Source organism: Urocampus carinirostris, chromosome 17 (genome assembly GCF_059441175.1).
Source record: "Urocampus carinirostris isolate Australia breed hairy pipefish chromosome 17, RoL_Ucar_1.0, whole genome shotgun sequence".
Taxonomy (NCBI): domain Eukaryota; kingdom Metazoa; phylum Chordata; class Actinopteri; order Syngnathiformes; family Syngnathidae; genus Urocampus; species Urocampus carinirostris.
The window spans coordinates 2,158,388-2,180,448 of record NC_142365.1 but is presented as its reverse complement, the minus strand read 5'-3'; the positions used below and the strand labels follow the sequence as shown (position 1 = coordinate 2,180,448).

Sequence of the window (22,061 nt, the reverse complement as noted above, 5' to 3'; positions counted from 1 at the left end):
TGAACGCGGAAGTAGGACTTCTGTGGCGAGCGATGGCGGTGTCGGGAACAGAAAAAACAAGTCAGTAGCCGGGATAGAAAAGCAAAAAAACGGGGTCGAGATCAGCAACGAGTCTAAAGCCAGGAGAGGAGAATAGACGTGGTCAAGATCAAAAACGGATCGTTACTCGGGACGGGAGAGCAGACGTGGTCGAGATCAAAACAGATCGTAGCGGGAGAGGAATAAGAGCAAAAAAACGGGACTAGCAAAAAGGGCTTGCCGTGTAAAAACAGAGATTGGCAGACGGACCGACTAATGACAGAGTTTAAATACTGACAGGGAGCCAATCTGTCAACAAGCTGCAGCTGGTGCCACACAGGCGAGGCTAATTGGGCGCCATGGCAACCGTGACACACGGGCGGTGCCAATTGGGCGCCATGTCAACCGTGACAGATCCGATATAAAAACTCAGTGTAAAAACAGATTGGCAGACGGACTGACAAATGACAGAGTTTAAATACTTACAGGGAGGCAATCTGTCAACAAGCTGCAGCTGGTGCCACACAGGCGGGGCCAATTGGGCGCCATGGCAACTGTGACACACGGGCGGTGCCAATTGGGCGCCATGTCAACCGTGACAGATCCGATATAAAAACTCAGTGTAAAAACAGATTGGCAGACGGACTGACAAATGACAGAGTTTAAATACTGACAGGGAGCCAATCTGTCAACAAGCTGCAGCTGGTGCCACACAGGCGAGGCTAATTGGGCGCACTGGCAACCGTGACACACGGGCGGTGCCAATTGGGCGCCTTGTCAACCGTGACAGATCCGATATAAAAACTCAGTGTAAAAACAGATTGGCAGACGGACTGACAAATGACAGAGTTTAAATACTTACAGGGAGGCAATCTGTCAACAAGCTGCAGCTGGTGCCACACAGGCGGGGCCAATTAGGCGCCATGGCAACTGTGACAGATACGATATAAAAACTCAGTGTAAAAACAGATTGGCAGACGGACTGACAAATGACAGAGTTTAAATACTGACAGGGAGCCAATCTGTCAACAAGCTGCAGCTGGTGCCACACAGGCGGGGCCAATTAGGCGCCATGGCAACTGTGACAGATACGATATAAAAACTCAGTGTAAAAACAGATTGGCAGACGGACTGACAAATGACAGAGTTCAAATACTTACAGGGAGGCAATCTGTCAACAAGCTGCAGCTAGTGCCACACAGGCGGGGCTAATTGGGCACCATGGCAAGCGTGACACACGGGCGGGGCCAATTGGGCGCCATGGCAACCGTGACAGACACGATATAAAAACTCAGTAGAGAAAAATGGGGTATTCACAGATTTTGGGTTATTAGTTAGCATATATAGGAGCGATATGGTGACAAGTAGCTATTTATTTCGAAAGAATTGCACCAAAAAATGGCTTTTTTGCAAAACGTCTGAGGAAACGGCTGCCGTTGGGCCCCCCCGGGCTTCCATTATCTCTCGTTGCCGCGAGCGTAGGGATGTTTTTGTGCTTTCGGGCCGTGCGATTTTTTTACCCATCCTACAATTTATAAAAATGAAATGTCGTCGTAGTACTGGGATGATTTTAGGTTGGAAGCTGGGCAAACTACCGCCCGCCAAAGAAAAATGCTCCAAATATAATGAAATATATATTTATGTTTATATAAATATTATTTCATATAGTACTAGTACTACAATCGGGGGTTTTCGATTGCCAACTTTGTCCCGATTGTCACTACAATACTACAAAATTCAGTCTGTCTCTTTCACTCTCGCTTTCTTTTTCATTCTCTTTCTCTCTCTTTCATTCTCTCTTTTATTCTCTCTCTCTCTTTGTTTTTCTTTTTCTCTCTCTCTCGTTCCGTCTTTCTCTTTTTTATTTATTTTCCCCTCTTTTATTCTTTGTCTTCCTTTCTCTCTCTCTCCCTCTCTCTCTCTCTCTGTCTCTCTCTCTCTCTCTCTGTGTCTCTCTATGTCTCTCTCTCTCTATGTCTGTCTATGTCTCTATGTCTCTCACTATGTCTCTCACTATGTCTCTCTCTATGTCTCTCTATGTCTCTCTGTCTCTGCTTCTCTCTCTCTATGTCTCTCGCTGTCTCTTTCTCTATGTCTCTCTCTTTCTATGTCTCTCTCTCTGTCTCTCTCTCCCTATGTCTCTGTCTCTCTCTGTCTCTCTATGTCTCTCTCTCTCACTATGTCTCTCTCCATGTCTCCCTCTTCCTATGTATGTATCTCTCTTTGTCTCTCTCTCTCTCTGTCTCTGTCTCTGTCTCTCTCTATGTCTCTCTATGTCTCTTTCTCTATGTCTCTCTCTTTCTATGTCTCTCTCTCTGTCTCTCTCTCCCTATGTCTCTGTCTCTCTCTGTCTCTCTCTCTCACTATGTCTCTCTCCATGTCTCCCTCTCCCTATGTATGTATCTCTCTCTGTCTCTCTCTCTCTCTGTCTCTGTCTCTGTCTCTCTCTATGTCTCTCTGTCTCTGCTTCTCTCTCTCTATGTCTCTCTCTGTCTCTTTCTCTATGTCTCTATCTTTCTATGTCTCTCTCTCTGTCTCTCTCTCCCTATGTCTCTGTCTCTCTCTGTCTCTTTATATCTCTCTCTCTCACTATGTCTCTCTCTATGTCTCCCTCTCCCTATGTATGTATCTCTCTATGTCTCTCTCTCTCTCTCTGTGTCTTCCTCTTTCTCTCTCTCTCTCTATGTCTCTCTCTCTCTATGCAACAAACTGACAGTTTTTTGTTCAGTAACAGTAAGATTTGACATTATTGCTCGCAGCTCACTTGCTTTTGTCACGTGTTTATATAAATCTGTGATGTTTACTTCTTTTGTTCTTTCTTAACTTCTTTACCTCTTCCTTTACTTATTTCTTTACTTCTTTCTTTACTTCTTTCTTTACTTCTTTCTTTACTCCTTCCTTTACTTCTTTCTTTCTGTCTTACTTTACTTCTTTCTTTTCTTCTTTTCTTTTTCTTTCTTTCTTTCTTCACTTCTTTACTTCTTTTCTTTTCCTCTTTTTGTCTTTTCTTCTTTTCGTTCCTCTTTCTCTTTCTTTCTTTCTTTCTTTCTTTCTTCATTTCTTTACTTCTTTACTTCTTTCTTTACTTCTTTCTTTACTTCTTTGTTTCTTTCTTTACTTCTTCCTTTACTTCTTTACTTCTTTTCTTTTCTCTTTCTTTTTTTCTCTGTTTCTTGTCCTTTCCTTCGGTTTTTGACCCTTTTTTTTCTTTCTTTCTGTCTCTTTCTTTGTCAATTGCTTCTGATTGGCTCTACTGCCTCAGTGATAACAAACGGACAGGTATTTGTTCAGGAACAGTAAGATTTGACATGAATGCTCGCAGCTCACTCGCTTTTGTCACGTGTTTGTATAAATCTGTGGTGTTGGCGAGGTAGCAAACCCATTTACCACACAAATGACAGCTGGCATTGTTTTTTACGGTCATTAAAAAAAAAAAGTCTACGCCTTTCTGTTCATTTTTGTATGGTGGATTTAGCCCTCTCTTCCGCCTGGAAGGCAGGAAGCAGCAGCAAAATGGGCATCGCCGTAGAGAGTCGCCCGGGGGAAATGGGCACGGCCCGCCGGCTTCGCTCCAGGTGTTGCAAAACACGAGCGTCTTTGAACGCCTCGCGCCACAAAGAGGAGGCTGTTACGCTTTGATGAGCTCCCCTCAGGAAAGACTCGGAGGCGGCCCGATTCGGAAAACCGGAGCACAAAAATGCCTCGCTCCTAGCTTTTATTTTTATTTAGCTATTTATTATAATGTTTCCTTTTTTTCTTCTTTCTCTTCTTCTTTCTTTCTCTTTCTTTCTATCTTTCATTTTCTCTTTCTTTATTCCTCTCATTCTTTCTCTCCTTCTCTCCCTCTCTCTCTTTTCCATTTTATTTTTCTCTCTCTCTCTCTATTTCTTTCTTGCTTTCTTTCTTTCCTTCCTCATTTCTTTACTTCTTTACTTCTTGCTTTACTTCTTTCTTTGTTTGTTTACTTGTTTACTTCTTTCTTTACTTCTCTACTTCCTTTCCTCTTTACTTCTTTACTTCTTCTTTTCTTTACTTCTTTTCTTCTTTTCCTTTCTCTTTTTCTCCATTCCTTTCTTTCTTTCTATCTTTCTTCACTTCTTTACCACTTTCTTTACTTCTTCCTTTACTGCTTTCTTTACTTCTTTCTTTCTTCACTTCTTTCTTTACTTCTTTCTTGACTTCTTTCTTGACTTGTTTCTTCTTCCTTTACTTCTTCCTTGACTTCTTTCTTGACTTCTTTCTTTCTTTCTTCACTTCTTTCTTTACTTCTTTCTTTACTTCTTTCTTTACTTCTTCCTTTACTTCTTTCTTTACTTCTTCCTTTACTTCTTCCTATACTTCTTTCTTTACTTGTTTCTTTACTTCTTCCTATACTTCTTTCTTTACTTCTTCCTTTACTTCTTCCTTTACTTCTTTTTCTTTCTTTACTTCTTTAATTATTTTCTTATTTTCTTTTCTCTTTCTCCATTTCTGTCTTTCTCTTCCTTTCCTTCTGTTCTTCTTTCTTTCTCTTTTCCTTTCTTTCTGTCTCTTTCTTTTCCATGTCTCTCTCTCTCTTCCCGTCTCACTCTTTCCTTCTCTTTTTTTTAAAATCTACTAGAAAATGTTTTTTTGTTTTTCCTGCCACGTGTCCGCCAAAGCTCAAACGAGTGGGACCCCCACCCCGTCCTACTCTGACCCCGCCTCTCAAATCATTAGATGAGTTAAGAAAGTCCAGCAGTCGTAAACGCCATCATGCATGAATAGGTGCGCAGAAGCATTGGCCCTGAGTGCCAAAACCTAAATATATGATTTTTTTGTTTTATTTGAATTAAAAAAAATATTCTACAGGTTATGCTGCTATTGATTCGTAAGTATCAAGCCTCGGGGAAGGATTTCAGTATGATAAATCAACTCTCGATGTCAGGAATGGCTTTTTTCTGATATTTCTTTCTTCTGTTCTCTCTCTCCTTTCACTCTATTTCTTTCTTTCTATTTGTGTCTGTTTTTTTCTTTTACTCTTTCTTTATTTTTATCCTTTTTAGCTCTCTTCTTTTCCTCCCTTTCTCTCTTCTGAACTCTCTCTCTCTTTCTTTCTTTTTCTCTCATTATTTTTCATCACTCTTTTCCTTTCTTTTCCTTCTTTTTCTTTTTCCTCCTTTTGAGTTTTCTCTTTCTTCCTCTTTTTCTCTTTCTCCCTAGCTGTCTCTCTTTCTTTCGTTCTCTTTCTTTCTATTTCTCTCATTATTTTTAGTCTCTCTTTTCCTTTCTTTTCATTCTTTCTTTCTTTTTCTCCCTTTTGAGTTTTCTCTTTCTTCCTCCTTTTCCCTCCCTCCCGAGCTCTCTTACTCTTTCTTTCTCTTTCTATTTCACTCTATTTTTCGTCTTTTTCTTTCTTTTCATTCTCTTTCTCTCTGGCTTTGACCTTCTCTTTTTCCTTCTCTTTCACTCTTTGGTCCCGTTTTTTATTTGATTTAGCTTTGGTGCTGTTGATCAGTAGGTATCAAGTCTCCATCAATGATGTCACTATGATGAATCCCCGCTCGAAAGCAGGAATAACTTTGATCGGATCTTTGTCCGCGCATCGAGGAGCCTCCACTTCCTCGTGTTGCCTTGCTTCCTCTATCCAGCGTTTGAGAGCGAACGAACAAAATGGCCGAAATTGGAAAGCTCCTCCCATTTGTGGGTAATATCCTCTTTTGAATGGTGTGCGTTGTCTTCTCCGTGTCAGACGGGAACAAGCTAGCTGGCCAACGCTTCACCTTGGAGTGGTGCTGGATCTCACTGGAGAAGAAGTTCTACGCGGTGGATGAAGACCAAGGCCACGCCTTCGTTGAGGTGACGCTTAGCCGGAGGGGCTACCTGGGCCACACCTCCTTCGCAGGTTAGCAAAACCTTGCTCCTGTTCTTCCTTACCTCATTCCTTACTTTATTCTTTTTTTCCTTCCTTCCTTCCTTTCTTGAATGCTTTCTCCCTTCTTTCCTTGCTTCCTTCCTTACTTGCTCCCATCCTTACTTCGTAGCTTCCTTCATTCCTTGCTTCATTCTTTCCTTGATTCCTTCATTCCTTGCTTCATTCCTTGCTTCATTCCTTCTTTGATTCCTTCTTTGATTCCTTCACCGATTCCTTCACCGATTCCTTCATTCCTTGCTTCATTCCTCGATTCCTTTTTTCCTTTCTTCATTGCTTCCACCCTCTTTGATTCCTTCACTGATTCCTTCACTCCTTGCTTCGTTCATTCATTCCTTGATTCCTTTCTTCCTTCATTCATTCCTTCTTTGAATCCTTCTTTGATTCCCTCAATGATTCTTTCATCCCTTGCTTCATTCATCCATTCCTTGATTCCTTTCTTCTTTCATTCATTGCTTCCACCATCTTTGATTCCTTCACTGATTCCTTCATTCCTTGCTTCATTCATTCATTCCTTCTTTGATTCCTTCTTTGATTTCTTCAATGATTCTTTTATCCCTTGCTTCATTCATCCATTCCTTGATTCCTTTCTTCCTTCATTCATTTCTTCCACCCTCTTTGATTCCTTCTTTGATTCCTTCACTGATTCATTCATTCCTTGCTTCATCCATTCATCCATTAAATCCTTTCTTCCTTCATTAATGGCTTCCCCCCTCTTTGATTCCTTCTTTGATTCCTTCACTGATTCATTCATTTCTTGCTTCGTTCATTCATTCCTTGAATGCTTTCTTCCGTCATTCATTGCTTCCACCCTCTTTGATTCCTTCTTTGATTCCTTCACTAATTTCTTTCTTCCTTCATTCATTGCTTCCATCCTCTTTTATTCCTTCTTTGATTCCTTCATTCCTTGCTTCATTCATTCATTCCTCGGTTCCTTTCTTTGCTTCCAACCTCCCTCTCTTGATTCTTTTCCTCATTCTTTCCATCCTTCCTTCTTTCCTTCCTTGCTCTATTCCTTCCTTACTTTCTTCTCAGATTCCTTCCCTCTTTGATTCAGTTCTTCCTTTATTCCTTTCTTTATCCCTTCCTTCCTTCTTTCCTTCTTTGATTCATTATTTTCTTCATTCCTTTCTTCATCCCTTCCTTCCTTCTTTCCTTCCTTGATTCCTTCATTCCTTGATTCCTTTCTTCCTCCAACCCTTCCTTAATTCCCTCCTTCCTTCATTCATTGCTTCCACCCTTACTTTCTTGATTCTTTTCTTCCTTCTTCCCATCCTTTATTCTTGCCTTCTTTGCTCCATTCCTTCCTTATTTTCTTCCTTTCTTCCTTCCTCCTTTCCTTCTTTAATTCATTATTTCCTTCATTCCTTCCTTGCTTCTTTCCTTTGATTCATTATTTCCTTCATTCCTTTCCTCATCCCTTCCTTCCTTCTTTCCTTCCTCTATTCCCTCATTCCTTTCTTTATTCCTTCTGTCCTTCCGACTTGACTTCTTTCCTTGCCGCCTTCCTTCTCAGCGCACCTTCAGAAGAAGGAAACGGTTCTGTTGCTTCTGTTTACGGAAAGACATTTCAAGTCACGATCCGTTTTCCCCGCAGAAGTGCGTACTCGGGACGGCACGGCCAAGAAGGACCAGGACTTCCGAGGCGAGCCCCGAAGAAAGATCCGGTTCGGCCCGGGCCGGACCAGGGCGTCCTGGCGGGTCCGAATCCTGGCGGACCCCGCCTTCGAAGGCGTGGAGACTTTCCACGTCCTTCTTTCGGACCCCGTCATGTCGGCATTGGAAGACCCCGTGACGGCCCTTGTGGAGATTTTGGATCCCGGTGATGGTGAGAACCTCATCCAAAAGACAGTTCTTCATACAAGAACCTGTTTAGATGCAACACTTGGTGACCTTGTTGCAGCAATATCGCTTTTCTTACTCTTCACTGGGAAATAGGGAATGTCTAGGTAAAGTAGGTTAGGGGAAAAACGATATTACAAATGTAGCGTTTACCAAATTGTTCGATTTAGTTATCGGACTCCATTAACCAAACACAAACTTCATTCTCCTAACAATGCATGCTCTTTTTCTTAATTTTAGGGAAACATATTGACAAGAGACAGGCATTTTCACACAGGGGCAGATTTCATCTCATCTCATTAGCCGTACCGCTTATCCTCATCAGGGTCGCGGGGGGGGCTGGAGCCCATCCCAGCCATCTTCAGGCAGTGGGCAGGGGACACCCTGAATTGGTTGCTAGCCAATTGCAGGGCACACAGGGACAGACAACTCACTCACTCATTCACACCTAGGGATAATTTGGACCGGCCAATTCACCTAAAATGCATGTTTTTGGAACGTGGGAGGAAACCGGAGTGCCCGGAGGAAACCCACGCAAGCACGGGGAGAACATACAAACTCCGCACAGGAAGTCTGGAGCTGGATTTGAACCCACAACAGGTTCCCATGACATGAACTGTGCCGCACAAGTTCTAACCACTGCGCCGACTTCTTAAGTGAATTCCATCGAATTTTTCCGAATTATTATCGAATTAGTCTCGTCGAGCCTCCCATCTCTCGTTCTCCGATCTGATCCCCCGTCTGTCTTCCGTCTTTTTGACACGTCGGGGCGTCGGCCACCCCCATGGCCGTGCTGACTCCTCCCCTGGGGCGGGCCAGGAACTCCCCACCTCGTCTGACGAAAGCCCCCCCCATGGGGCGGGCCAGGTGCCAACGTCACCTACTCCTCGCCGGAAGACGCCGCCACGTCTAGAGGACTCACAACAAGAAAGCTTATCAGCTCAAAGCAATGGCAAGCGTTGATCAAAACAAGGCGGAATTCCCTCGTCAGCGCTCCATGTCAATGTCATTTGTATTATATTAAATCCCTTCTAGTCAAATAAATCAAATTAAAAAATCCTTCAAGCAACAGATTTTAGTAACAATTAGACATCTTCGTAATTCCGTTTTTTACAAATAAACATGACTTGACTTGTAAATCCACGATTGACCACTAGGGCTGGGAAATTTGGCCAAAAATGAAAAATATTCTGCATTCGGAACAGCGTGCCCCGTCATTGAACTCAATCCCAGTCAGTGAATATCTTGCATTAAACTCTATGAATGTAACTTGTATTCAATTGTATAAAATCCTTTACATTCAAATGTGTAAAATCCTTCAATACGTAAATTGTTCATCTTGTTCAAAAAGGAAGAGTCGGTGGTTGGAAAAGCAAAGGGGGAAATGCATTTTTAGCAGGGTAGTACCCTACAATGGCTTGCTCCAAGCATAGACTTACACTAAATATGGATGGATACAACATTCACTCCATTTTTTTTACATTTCTTAAAGCACAGGTGTTAAACAGGCGGCCCGCGGGCCACATCAGGCCCGTTAAGGGAATGATACCGGCCCGCGAGACAACACTCAGAGAAGCGCAAGAGAAAAACAAGCTTCAGGTTGAAATATGTCAACTTGATGTTGCCAAAGCCAGGTGCCTCCAACAAAGACACTGTACTTGTCTCTCTCTCTCTCTCCTCTTTGCTCTCTCTTTCTCTCTCTCTCTCTCTCTCTTCCACCCCTTCTCTCCCACTCTGTGTCTGTCTCTTTCACTTTCTGTGTCTCTTTTTTTCTCTTCCTTTGTTGCTCTTTGTCTCTTTCTCTCTCTGTGTCTTTTAACTTCTTTTGCTGTAACTTCCTTTTTTCCTTTTCTCTCTTTTCTCTTTCTCTCTTCCTACCCTTCGCGCTTTTTCTCTTTTCTCTCCTTCTGTCTTTCTATTTCTCTTTGGATTGCTTTCTTCCTCTCCCTTTCTTTTCCCCCTCCATCACCACTTTTTATCTTTTGTTTCTCACGCTCTCTCCTTCCCTCTTTTTCTTTCTTTGTCCCGCTCTCTCTCCTTTTCCCTCCCTCTTTCTCTCATTCTTTATTCTCTCTTTTTCTTTCTCTTTAATCTACTTCTCTCTTTCTCTGTATTTCTCTCTTTCTCTCTCTCTCTCTCTCTCTCTCTCTCTCTCTCTCTCTCTCTCTCCCTCTTTTCCACCCCTTTTCTCCCACTCTCTGTATCTCTCTTTTTCTCTTCCTTAGGTGCTCTTTGTCTCTTTCTCTCTCTGTGTCTTTTAACTTATTTTGCTCTAACTTCCTTTGTTCCTTTTCTCTCTTTTCTCTTTTTCTCTTCCTACGCTTCGCGCTTTTTCTCTTTCCTCTCCTTCTGTCTTTCTATTTCTCTTTGGATTGCTTTCTTCCTCTCCCTTTCTTTTCCCCCTCTCTCACCACTTTTTATCTTTTGTTCCTCACGCTCTCTCTCCCTCTCTCTCTCTTTTTCTTTCTTTGTCTCGCCCTCTCTCCTTTTCCCTCCCTCTTTCTCTCATTTCTTTATCTCTCTTTTTCTTTCTCTTTAATCTACTTCTCTCTTTCTCTGTATTTCTCTCTCTCTCTCTCTCCCTCTTTTCCACCCCTTTTCTCCCACTCCGTGTCTCTCTTTTTCCTTCTCCTTCTGTCTTTCTATTTCTCTTTGGTTTTCTTTCTTCCTCTCCCTTTCTTTTCCCCCTCCATCAAGACTTTTTATCTTTTGTTTTTCACACTCTCTCCCTCTCTCTCTTTTTCTTTCTTTGTCCCGCCTTCTCCCCCCTTTCCCTCCCTCTTCCTCTTATTTCTTTCTCTCTCTTTTTCTTTCTCTTTAATCTACTTCTCTCTTTCTCTGTATTTCTCTCTCTCTCTCTCAAAAAAGATCTCAAAATCTTTTGCTTTTACGGCTCTTTTGGGTCATAAAGGTTCCTGGCCCAGACTAAAAACTTTAACATTGTGGAGTTTTGCGCACATCAGACAGTCAATAAGAGAAGAAGATCGTACGACTCCGAGTTGCTTAAGAAACCAAAAAAAAGTTTGGGGTTCAAACTGTTCCAAGTGGAGGCGACACCGCCATCGCCCTCCGGAGTCGAGTCCGCCTTCCAAGCCGAAGACTCCGAGCGAGCGAGTCCTCTTTGTCGCATCCGAAGATCTCCGAAGCCGAAGACTCAGAAGGAGCATGGGAAGATCTTCACAGGCCGGCGAGTAATGAAGTCACGGGGGAGACAAAGTCGGACACCAGAAGGACGATGATGAGAGCCGGCGTCAGCCGCAGCAACAACAAAAAAGATTCCAGTCCTAATGGAAACAAAAAAGATGAAGAATGTCGGGTTCGCTGTTAAGCTGAAGGCGTTTCGAATTGGGGAAAAAAAAAGAAACGATGCGGTTGAAAAATCACCAGGAGGTTGAGGATGGCAACATAACAGCAGATGCTTTATCCATAGAAGTTGTCACTCGGGGATTAAGAGGAGGAGCACGATCTGTGTGGGTGAGAAGAGTCTTTCTCCAGGAATGACTCTTAAAAACCACAAGAACAACATTTTTTCATCATTTTGGGGTTCGTACGGGTGCTTGAAATGCTTGAAAATGTTGCCATTCCCACCTTTCTTGGCAGTCAAGTCAAGTCATTATATTTGTATAGCCCTTAATCACAAAGAGTCTCAAAGGGCTGCACAGACTATGATGACAGCATCCCCTGATCTAAAACCGACATGAGGGCAAGGAAAAACTCAAAAACCTAACATTCATACGAAGGTAAATGGTACTCATGCCTATGTTTCTTGCACAATGTTGACTGCACTATGTTTACTGCTCACCTTGCACAATGTTGACTATTTTTGCACTATGATGACTCTTTTTTGCACCAAATGCATAATTGCACAAACCCTTACGATACCTAAATGTATAACATCCTACATGTGTAAATATAGTGTAAATTATAACTACCGTAATTTCCGCACTATAAGGCGCACCTAAAAGCCTTTATTTTTTTCAAAAGCTGACCATGCGCCTTATAATACAGTGCGCCTTATATATGGATCAATATTAAGTCGCAACTAAGGCAAGCAGCCGCCGACAAGATTTTCCCCCGAAGGCAAAGTCGTCCGCGGTGTATGCTGGGATTTATATACTAGCGTTTCATTTCCTAACCAATGTGTCAATCATCATTTGAATCGATCACTATTGGCTAAAGTTATTCGGAGGTCAAGGGGAGGATCCTTTTTATCATTTCCAGGCTGGCATTGGCTTGAACGGCAAAACAAAGCCTGCAATTGGCCGAAAAAGATGAATGTGTATAGCACGTGGCTGACAGCATAGAGAAAGCATTTTTTACGATTCTGTATTTGTAAATATTTTATTCTCCTGGATTTACTACCCTCACGGATATAAGAGGACATTGGCTGCACATTATTATGAACACAATGACTTCGGTGAGCTACTCTGGGTTTTATATTGTCCCTGTATCTTGTTTCGGACTGAACTCGATGTTTCTGTGATAAGCGGTGCAGATAATGGATGGAATGGAGTGTCTAATTTAAATTAAACTCAATTCCAAGTGTTTATTGTCATATGCACAGTAAAATTGCGAGCGAAAAAGAAAATAGAAACTAAGGAATGTTTGGCATTTCTTGAATCCTAAGACTTTAACCTTCCGAATTATATTTGGAATGATGCATTTGAGTGACATTGTACGGACGCCGCATCCGCACGTGTCTACGACACGTATTTGCTTTTTTGCAAGCTTTGGGAACGTTAAGGGGGTAATAAGTTGGACTGAACTATCTGACTGTTTTGTCCACGTTCCCATTGTAGCGCCTTATCATCCGGTGCGTCTTATCTATGGAAGATATAGGACCAAAAACTATTTTTTCGGGGTGCGCCCTATAATCCGTTGCGCCTTATAGTGCGGAAATAATGGTATATACCTCCTGTATCCTACGTGTTTTATAACCTTATCTACTCTGTTCCATTATTTTCTTGGCTTTTTTACCTCACTGTGAATGTGTGAAACTGGAGTGTCATGCCCAATTTCGTTGTCACAATATGTTAACCCATTTTGTAACAACGACAATAAAGGTATATTCTTTTCTTCTATCTTCCGGTGACGTCACAGCGCTACGGCATACGAGGTCAAACGGTCAACTTTGAAAATGTATTTTCTCAGGTTTCCGTGGCGCGTGGATTATTTTGGAACACGTCTGCGTGATCGCGAAGACGAACTCATTCCGTTCCTAATTGAAAAAAGAATGTTCTTTTCTCATCCATTTAAGCCCATCATGACCCAAAGCAGGTCTGAGAATCCAAGGTCCGCCCTTTGCCTCCAAGCTTATGAAATATTGAGTGCACGAGCGCCGTTTTCCTCGGTGAACTTGACCCACTTGGCTAAAAAGCATTGTGTGTGTGGTGGTGGTGGAGGTGGAGGAGGTTAATCCCTTCGGGGGGGAAGCAGAATGTGCCACCCCTGCCGCAAACACACACTACTCTTCTCCCCCTTCCGCCGCCTCTTCACTATCGGAAACGGCCTTTTCGGTATCCTTCTACAAATAACGAATAAATCGTCCTTTTTTTTCAGAGCCGAGCGTGTACTTCCCCGAATCCTCGCTGTCGGTGGACGAGAAGGCGGCTGATTTCTCTCTCCCGGTCCTTCGCGGCGGTGACGTCAGCGAGGCCTTATCTGTGATGTGCTACACACATCTGGGTATGAGACTGTTAATGCCGCACCACATATTTCCAAGCCACTTAACACCAGGGTTGGGTAGGGTTACTTGAACTGGATGACTTTCAATGACTTTTGGATGACTCCAATACCGAATATGCTAATAAAAGACAAAAGAAACTCAATAGGAATCAAATTACTAGCACGCGGGTTCGCCCGATCCCAGGACTTCCACGCAGTCCGCCTTCAAAGCGTTGAGGGACCTAAGGCGCAGTCTCAACTCCTCCTGGAAATCCGTCCATACCGGGTCAAAGTCGTTATTTGAGGCTGGCCCAGTTTCTGTCTGCATCCACCCGCGACTCCGCTACGCCGACTCGTCACATCGCACCGGTCACATTATCTCTTCATAATGAGATTTCAACATATATCACTTTTGGATGACTCCATTACCAAATATGCTCCTAAAAGACAAAAGAAACTCAATATGAATGAAATGATGACTCACAACACGTGGTAAGATTTCTCTCCTGGCTTTGATCTCCGGCAAAACTAAGATAAAATGCGACAGAAACAAAATGAAAATCAATCCAAACAGCTTGCCGACATCATTTTTGTCCTTCCGTGTATTCCGTTACTCCCCAAGCCTGCACAAAATTCAGTCACAGAGATCTATGGGTCCCCAAAATTTAGTCTTATCCAGGCTGACATTGTAAATCGGCGACAAATATATAATAAAAATATATATATTTATTCAGTTTTAATCTCATCTCATCTCATTAGCTGCACCGCTTATCCTCAGTAGGGTCGCGGGGGTGCTGGAGCCCATCCCAGCAATCATCAGGCAGTGGGCAGGGGACACCCTGAACTGCTTGCCAGCCAATCGCAGGGCACACAGGGACGCTCATTCACACCTAGGGACAATTTGGACCGGCCAATTCACTTGAAATGCATGTCTTTGGAATGTGGGAGGAAACCGGAGTGCCCGGAGAAGACCCACTCAAGCACGGGGAGGACATACAAACTCCGCACAGGAAGTCCGGTAGCTGGATTTGAACCCATACAGGAGGTTCCCAAGACCTTAGAACTGTGCCGCACACGCGCTAACCACTGCGCCGCCGTGCTGCCCTAAGTTTTAATCATCACAGTTTATTGGTAATACAAAGCAGTTATCACTTCATATTTTTTAGTTCATATATTCTTCGTGGTTTGCTGTCCCGCCATAGTTGTAATGCCTTCTCAAGGTCCAATCCATTATCATCCTCCTCATAGCGTCACCAGGAATATAATTGAGTCCATTTTGGCAGAAAAGTCCTTTTCTTGCTAGGAGTATTCTTTTGTCTATTTTCTTTCGTCGAATCGTTCGCTTCAACACACGTGTTTTCCTTGCCTCTGCGGTCTTCTGAAGAATTTCTCCGCCGTTTTGTAGTGCCGGAATTATTGCCGTTGTTACCACTTTCTGTGTTATGTTTCGACTTATAACCGACACTGAATAAATTACCAATTTTTTTGTTGATTTGCACCTAGTACCAACTGTTTTTTCGGAGGCATACTTCTCTTTCACTCGACAACAACCACCACAACAATGATGTCATCTCGAAGCAACGAGATCTCGTTTGCCGAGATCGGCGCGATACCAAAGCAACAATGGCGGATCTGCCTGACGAAAAGTTTGGAGTGCGGTAAATCTTTGTGAAAAAAAAAGTAATCGGGTAATAATGACAATTTTGTGGCAAAAAGGTTGCGTCCCGGGGACACACTTTGATTTGAGACAATGCGTCCCCAGCAAAAATCATGCGTCTAGGACGCAGGGACGCGGGCAAACCAGAACACTGCTCGAATCAGGCTGGGTTTTTTGCACCTAAACCTCCAGTACTTCTATGTCTGAATCATGTGCTTAACCACCCCCAAAAAATGATAGTATTTTCAAAAGTCTTTTTTCCATGATAAAGGACAGGATAGGCTTAAATAGTGTTGGGAATTAATATCAAAATCTTCTGTTTACCAAATTTGTTCCAATGAGTTATCTGACTCCATTAACCAAACACAACCTACATTCACCCGACAATTTATGCGCGCTCATTTCTTCACAGAAAAGATGAACAAGAAAGCCGACATTTCCACACGGGGGCAGATTTCATTTCATTAACAATTTAACTAAGTGTACTCCATCGAAAACAGACTATCATGAATTAGTGCCGTTGGAGTCTGTGTGAAGCCTTCTTCTGAAGTCCTTTAGCTCTCTCCTATTGGCCATCTTCTCCCCGCATAATGGCGTGCCGACTCCTCCCATGGGCGTGCCAAGAAAGCCCCCCTGAGCAGAGAGCTCCCTTTCTTTTCCCCTCTTTTTATCCCTTTTGTTTCTCACACTCTCTCCCTCTCTCTCTTTCTTTGTCTCGATCTTCTTTTCCCTCCCTCTTTCTCTTTTATTTATCTCTCTTTTTCTTTCTCTTGAATCTACTAGTCCGGCCCCCGACAGAATGTTTGTTCTATCGTGTGGCCCCCGAGCTAAAATGAGTTTGACTTCCCTGGCACAGTGATGGGAACAGTTTAATTGTGAATTATTGAAATTTCCAAAAAATGAATGTTGTTTTCTGCTTTAGTTTGTGTTGCACTTACAACGTATATTCGAAGCCTGCTTGAAATTCAGGCACACGGCGAGAGATTGGTATGCTGCTGCGTGTTTTTTTTTCTGTTCAAATCTGCCGAAAGGTCATCGGCGTGCACAATGGGCGGATTAGCAAAGTGTCTCATTAGCGCCACACTCCTCATTAAGTGTGAAAGTGGCTAGTTAGCAAGCTCCGGCTAATCACATTCTCTTGCTCAAAATGGCGACTGCGAGGTTTTTTCCAGCGTCAACATCAAAATTCAGACACGATTAGATCACAGCTGTAAACAGGGTCGGGTAGGATTACTTTAACTGGATTACTTTCAATGACTTTTGGATAACTCCAATACCAAATATGCTAATCAAAGACAAAAGAAACTCAATAGGAATAAAATTACTAGCACGCGGGTTAGCCCTTGCCGCCTCCGCGCTCGCTAGCGCTTACCATCATGTGTTCGCCCGATCCCAGGACTTCCACGCAGTCCGCCTTCAAAGCGTTGAGGGACCTCAGGCGCAGTCTCAACTCCTCCTGGAAATCGGTCCATACCGGGTCAAAGTCGTTATTTGAGGCTGGCCCAGTTTCTGTCTGCATCCACCCGCTACTCCGCTACGCCGACTCGTCACATCGCACCAGTCAAATTATCTCTTCATAATGCGATTTCAACATATACGAGCAGGGGTTGGGTAGGGTTACTTTAACTGGATTACTTTCAATGACTTTTGGATTACTCTAATACCAAATATGTTAATAAAAGACAAAAGAAACTAAATATTAATTAAATGACTCCATTTTGTGCAGGCTTGGGGAGTAACTGAATACATGGAAGGGCAAAAATGATGTTAGCAAGCTGTTTGGATTTATTTTCATTTTGTTTCTGTCGCATTTTATCTTAGTTTTGCCGGAGATCAAAGCCAGGAGAGAAAGCTTACCACGTGTTGTGAGTCATCATTTGATTCATATTTAGTTTCTTTTGTCTTTTATTAGCATATTTGGTATTGGAGTCATCCAAAAGTCATTGAATGTAATCCAATTAAAGTAACCCTACCCAACCCTGGCCGTAAAGGTACAGCGTGTGTGTTGAGTGCCACCTGGTGGTGAACAAATAGAAGACAGCGATGTACGCCTATACAGCAAGCACTTTTAAAGAATTTCGGTATACTCGTAACAAAAATCTTAATATACGAAGGAAAATCGAGTTCACCAGCAGTCCCAGAGGCTACCACAAGAGACCGCTCTCCGCTTGTGACTGCTTATCGCCAACTTGTCCAGTTTGTGCATGCAAACTACTACAGGCGAAAAAAACACTTTACGCGTGTACTTTTATTTAAAGATACAGAAACTTGTTTTTCCAGTAAGTGCTGACGCGCTCATTGCTTTCAACCTCAGCCGATTATTAATGATTTTAATTCCCCTTACTAAGCGATAACAAACACAACACAGAAAAACAGACTATGTAGAATAAAATCAAAGATCACTTGTCAAGTCGAGACATGTTTATTTGTCTTTGCCTTTAATCACAACAAGTATCAAAGGGCTGCATTGACTATTATGACAGCAGCCCCTGATCTAAAACCGACATGAGGGCAAGGGAAAACTCGAAAGCCTCAGCATGAGGAAATATTGAGAAGTGGTTGCATATGAGGTCAACCCCCTACCAGGAGGACTAGGCTGCAATCAATGTTCCCTCACAGCTGCCCGCACATTCTCAGCGCACAAGAAAATCTAGCCAGCTCACAAAAATCAGGGATCGAAATTGCTAATTAAGAAGCGAATTAAGTCAAAGGGACAGTGCATGAAGGTAAAAATACACGGGTTCCCCTGACGCTGTGTCCTAAATGCGGGATTCTGAAGTCGAGCCGGAGTAGAACGAAGTTGAGTAAAGTCAGTAGAGTTTGTCGAGAACCGGCTTCTTCGGCTCGGCTCACTAAAAAGAACCTGCTCTTTCGGGTCCCAAACGGCTCATCAGGTTGTTTTCGCTTCTTTCATCCCAACATGACCAAATATTATGTAAAATTATGCACAAAATGACTTCAAGGAAGGGGGAATAGAACAAAAAATACCTAAAATACCTGAAAAAGTAGTGAAAAGCTGAGAAAAAAAGAAACAAAAGGAAAAGAAAAAAGATGGAAATATTCAGAAAAAAAGACCAATCGACCGCGTCCTACCCCAAAATCTTGGCGTTTATAGCAGGTTCTAGATGATGGAGAACATCCAAGTGCCGATACGATGGCTTGGAGTACATATGAACTGAAAATGAAAGTATCTGAATTTCTATAGCGCTTTTCAAGTCAATGACTTCCCAAAGCGCTTTACAGTGTGCTTCACATTTCCCAATAGCGGCCGTGCAGCCTTGTAAGGCGCTAACCTGCATATTGGGGGTATTAGGGGTTCAGTGTCTTACCCAAGGACACTTCCACATGTAACACGGAGGAGCCGGGATTCGAACTGCGATCTCTTGATCCCAAGACGAGCGCTCTACCTCCTAAACCACTGCCGCCCCCATACACTGTATGTAGGACAGCCAGGCTCGTCCTTTTCCCTCAAAGACAAGAAAACAAGAGTATGGCGTCAACATCAATCCTAAGCTCTAAAATATAAGAATGTCTTGAGTCTAGATTCAAACAGTTGCACTCAGATTGCAGATCAAATTTTAGAGGTCAGAGCATTCCAACTAGTAAATCACACGTGTCCCTCTATATTTTATTAGTAATAGTAATGGAAATATACTATAATAATAATATATTTTTCAAAAAGCAATTTTCCTAAAACCACCACCCCCTGAACCCCACCCCTGTGGGGTCTAAAGGTAGACCACCGACGTGTGGGAGAGCCATAAAAATTGGCTAACGCTAGAAAATACACCAGGCAAGAGACTTGTTATTTTTTTTTAACCTGCAGCAGCTGGGGGGATAAGCAACTCGCTTGTCCACTCTCTCTCTCACTCTCGCTCACCCCCCGTCTGCCGCAGTGTTTTATTGAAATCACAAGACATGGAAAAGTACTGGTATGTTGAGACAAAGACAAAAGACCACCCCCCCCTGGAAAAGTACCAACACCTTTAAACAATGAAGGAAGACTAAGAGATGCCAAAGGGAACATCAAACTGATGAGAAATACACACCTTGAGCAAATATGTTTAAGCCTACTATACACCCCCTCTCCCAGACGCCTCTTTCTCACAATAACCCGAGCTCACGCGCACGCTTTCTTTCATTTACTCAATCTCGTGCTGACATTAACTTCAAAATACCGCCCAAAATACCGAAAAGCGAACATTGTACCACTGTATTGATTTTTGCGTTCTCTACGTTGCTTCCCTCCAAGGATCCGCTAAGGTTTCCCGTCCGGAGAAGCAAGGCACTATTCTCCGTTTCGATAAAGGCCAACGGGAGAAAGCGTGTCGTGTGTCGCTCTTGGACATGTACGAGAGTTTCAACGTCACCCTGACGATGGCGGTGGGGGGCCGCCTGGGCCTGCGCTACCCCACAGTCAGTGTGACTATCCTGGAAGACCGGAATCATGGTAAAACACTAGCGTCTTGTTTTTTCCATCCATCCATCCATCCATCCATCCATCCATTATCTACACCGCTTTATCCTCAGTAGGGTCTCTATCTAGCCATCTATCTATCTATCTATCTATCTATCTATCTATCTATCTATCTATCTATCTATCTATCTATCTATCTATCTATCTATCTATCTATCTATCTATCTCTATCTAGCCATTTATCTCTATCTAGCCATTTATCTCTATCTAGCCATCTATCTATCTATCTATCTATCTATCTATCTCTCTATCTCTCTATCTCTCTATCTCTATCTATCTAGCCATTTATCTCTATCTATCTATCTAGCCATCTATCTCTATCTAGCCATTTATCTCTATCTAGCATCTATCTAGCCATTTATCTCTATCTAGCCATCTATCTCTATCTAGCCATCTATCTATCTATCTATCTATCTATCTATCTATCTATCTATCTCTATCTCTATCTCTATCTATCTAGCCATCTATCTCTATCTAGCCATTTATCTCTATCTATCTATCTCTATCTAGCCATTTATCTCTATCTAGCATCTATCTAGCCATTTATCTCTATCTAGCCATCTATCTATCTATCTATCTATCTATCTATCTATCTATCTATCTATCTCTATCTATCTATCTAGCCATTTATCCCTATCTAGCATCTATCTAGCCATTTATCTCTATCTAGCATCTATCTAGCCATTTATCTCTATCTAGCCATCTATCTCTATCTAGCCATTTATCTCTATCTAGCCATGTATCTCTATCTAGCCATCTATCTATCTATCTATCTATCTATCTATCTATCTATCTATCTATCTATCTATCTATCTATCTATCTATCTATCTATCTATCTCTCTATCTATCTAGCCATTTATCTCTATCTAGCATCTATCTAGCCATTTATCTCTATCTAGCCATCTATCTCTATCTAGCATCTATCTATCTATCTATCTATCTATTTAGCCATCTCTCTCTCTCTCTAACGATCCCTCTCTTTCTCTCTCTCTCTCTATCTCTCTATCTAACGATCCCTCTCTCTCTCTCTCTCTCTCTCTCTCTCTCTATCTATATAACGAACTACATTTTATTTGCATGACAAGGAAAATTGGATCAAACGAATACCCAAGACACGTTGTTTACGCGAGCACTCGCAATGTTAGCAAAGGGGGAAAGGGGGGGGAATTCGGTAGCATGGTAAGCAATCGCCCCATCCCCCTCTCAGAAAAGTCGCATTATCCCTTTTGTTGCATCCGTTGTACCCTTTTCAGCTAAAGGAATATGGAAAAGGAACAATCATAGTTTGGATTTGTCATATTTCCTAACCAAGGAGACATGACGATGGATTTTGGCCTTCGTGGTCGCCATTGTCCCAAGGCGTGTGAAGAGAGAAAGAAAGCTGTTTGCGCATCTGCTTTTAAAGGGTGATGAGGTCACGGTCACCGGAGCCGGAGCCGAGTCTGTGGCTGGTAAATTCCTGTTGAGACTTTTCAAAATAAAGTTCTCCACTTGTTCGATCATAACTATTATAATAATTATAATTGTTGACATAAAGCGACATTTCCTTTCAGATCGATAATCTTTTAACACAAATAAACAGTCGGGGTTTTCAAATTTTTAGTACACCGCTGGAGAGTCCAGTTCATTCCCGTAGGGTTGGTTCCGTGGGTGGATATTTCTATTTTCAAGAGCGCATGTGGACAAAAGAATAGTGACACCTTTCTATTTTGAGTGCTTTTTCTTTTCCCAACCGTGACACAAACAGATGAAAGTATCTCCTCATGCCGTGGCCCAGTTACACCGTGCAAAAAAATGACACCCAAAAAAGTGTTTGATCCTTACATTTGATGGCAGCAAAGAGAACGCCCCGAAAGGCAAGTGAGAGATATTTTTGGGAAGTGTTTGATTCCAGGGAACGAATGGACAAAGAAAAGTATAAGATAGGCGGCGAGGGAAAGCGAGTGAGAGAGGGAGAGGGACTCAAGGATTGGGGAGAAAGACAGGAAGGGGAGAGAGATTGAGAGAGAAAGTGAGAAAAAGAGAGAGGGGGTGCAGTGGGGAGAGAGAGCGGGGAGAGAGAGGGGGAGAGAAAGAAAGATAGTGAGAAAGAAAGAGAGAGAGGGGTGAGGCTGAAAGGGGAAGAAAAAGTGGGAAGATACAGAGGTAGAGAGTAGGGGAAAGAGGTAAAGGGAGGAAAAATAGAGGAAGATGCAAGGAGAGAAAGACAGGGAGGAACGAAAGATTGAGAGAGAACGTGAGAGAAAGAGAGAGGGGGGGGTAAAAGGATGGGGAGAAAGGAATGGAAAGGGAAAGAGTGAGTGGAACGGAAACAATGAGGAGGAGATGGAGAGAAACAGATAGGGAGAGAAAGGGGAAGGATAGTGAGAGAGAAAGAGAGAGAGGGGTGAGATGGAAAGGGAAAAAAAGGAGGGAAGATACAGAGAGCGAGAGTAGGGGAAAGAGGTAAAGGGAGGAAAAAGAGAGGAAGAGGCAAGGAGAGAAAGACGGGGAGGAAAGAGAGATTGAGAGA

At 42.7% G+C, this 22,061-nt stretch overlaps 1 protein-coding gene across 1 annotated transcript in view; it reads left to right on the top strand.

Annotated features, from left to right (window-relative positions):
* LOC148348920 (FRAS1-related extracellular matrix protein 2-like) overlaps positions 1 to 22,061 on the top strand; it is a 34,501-nt gene that overhangs the window by 9,467 nt on the left and 2,973 nt on the right. Inside the window, exons 3-6 of the mRNA XM_088320944.1 lie at positions 5,729 to 5,881; positions 7,506 to 7,736; positions 13,310 to 13,435; positions 19,324 to 19,521. Of these exons, the coding sequence (XP_088177070.1) occupies positions 5,729 to 5,881; positions 7,506 to 7,736; positions 13,310 to 13,435; positions 19,324 to 19,521 (708 nt within the window). The remainder of the gene's footprint in view (positions 1 to 5,728; positions 5,882 to 7,505; positions 7,737 to 13,309; positions 13,436 to 19,323; positions 19,522 to 22,061) is intronic.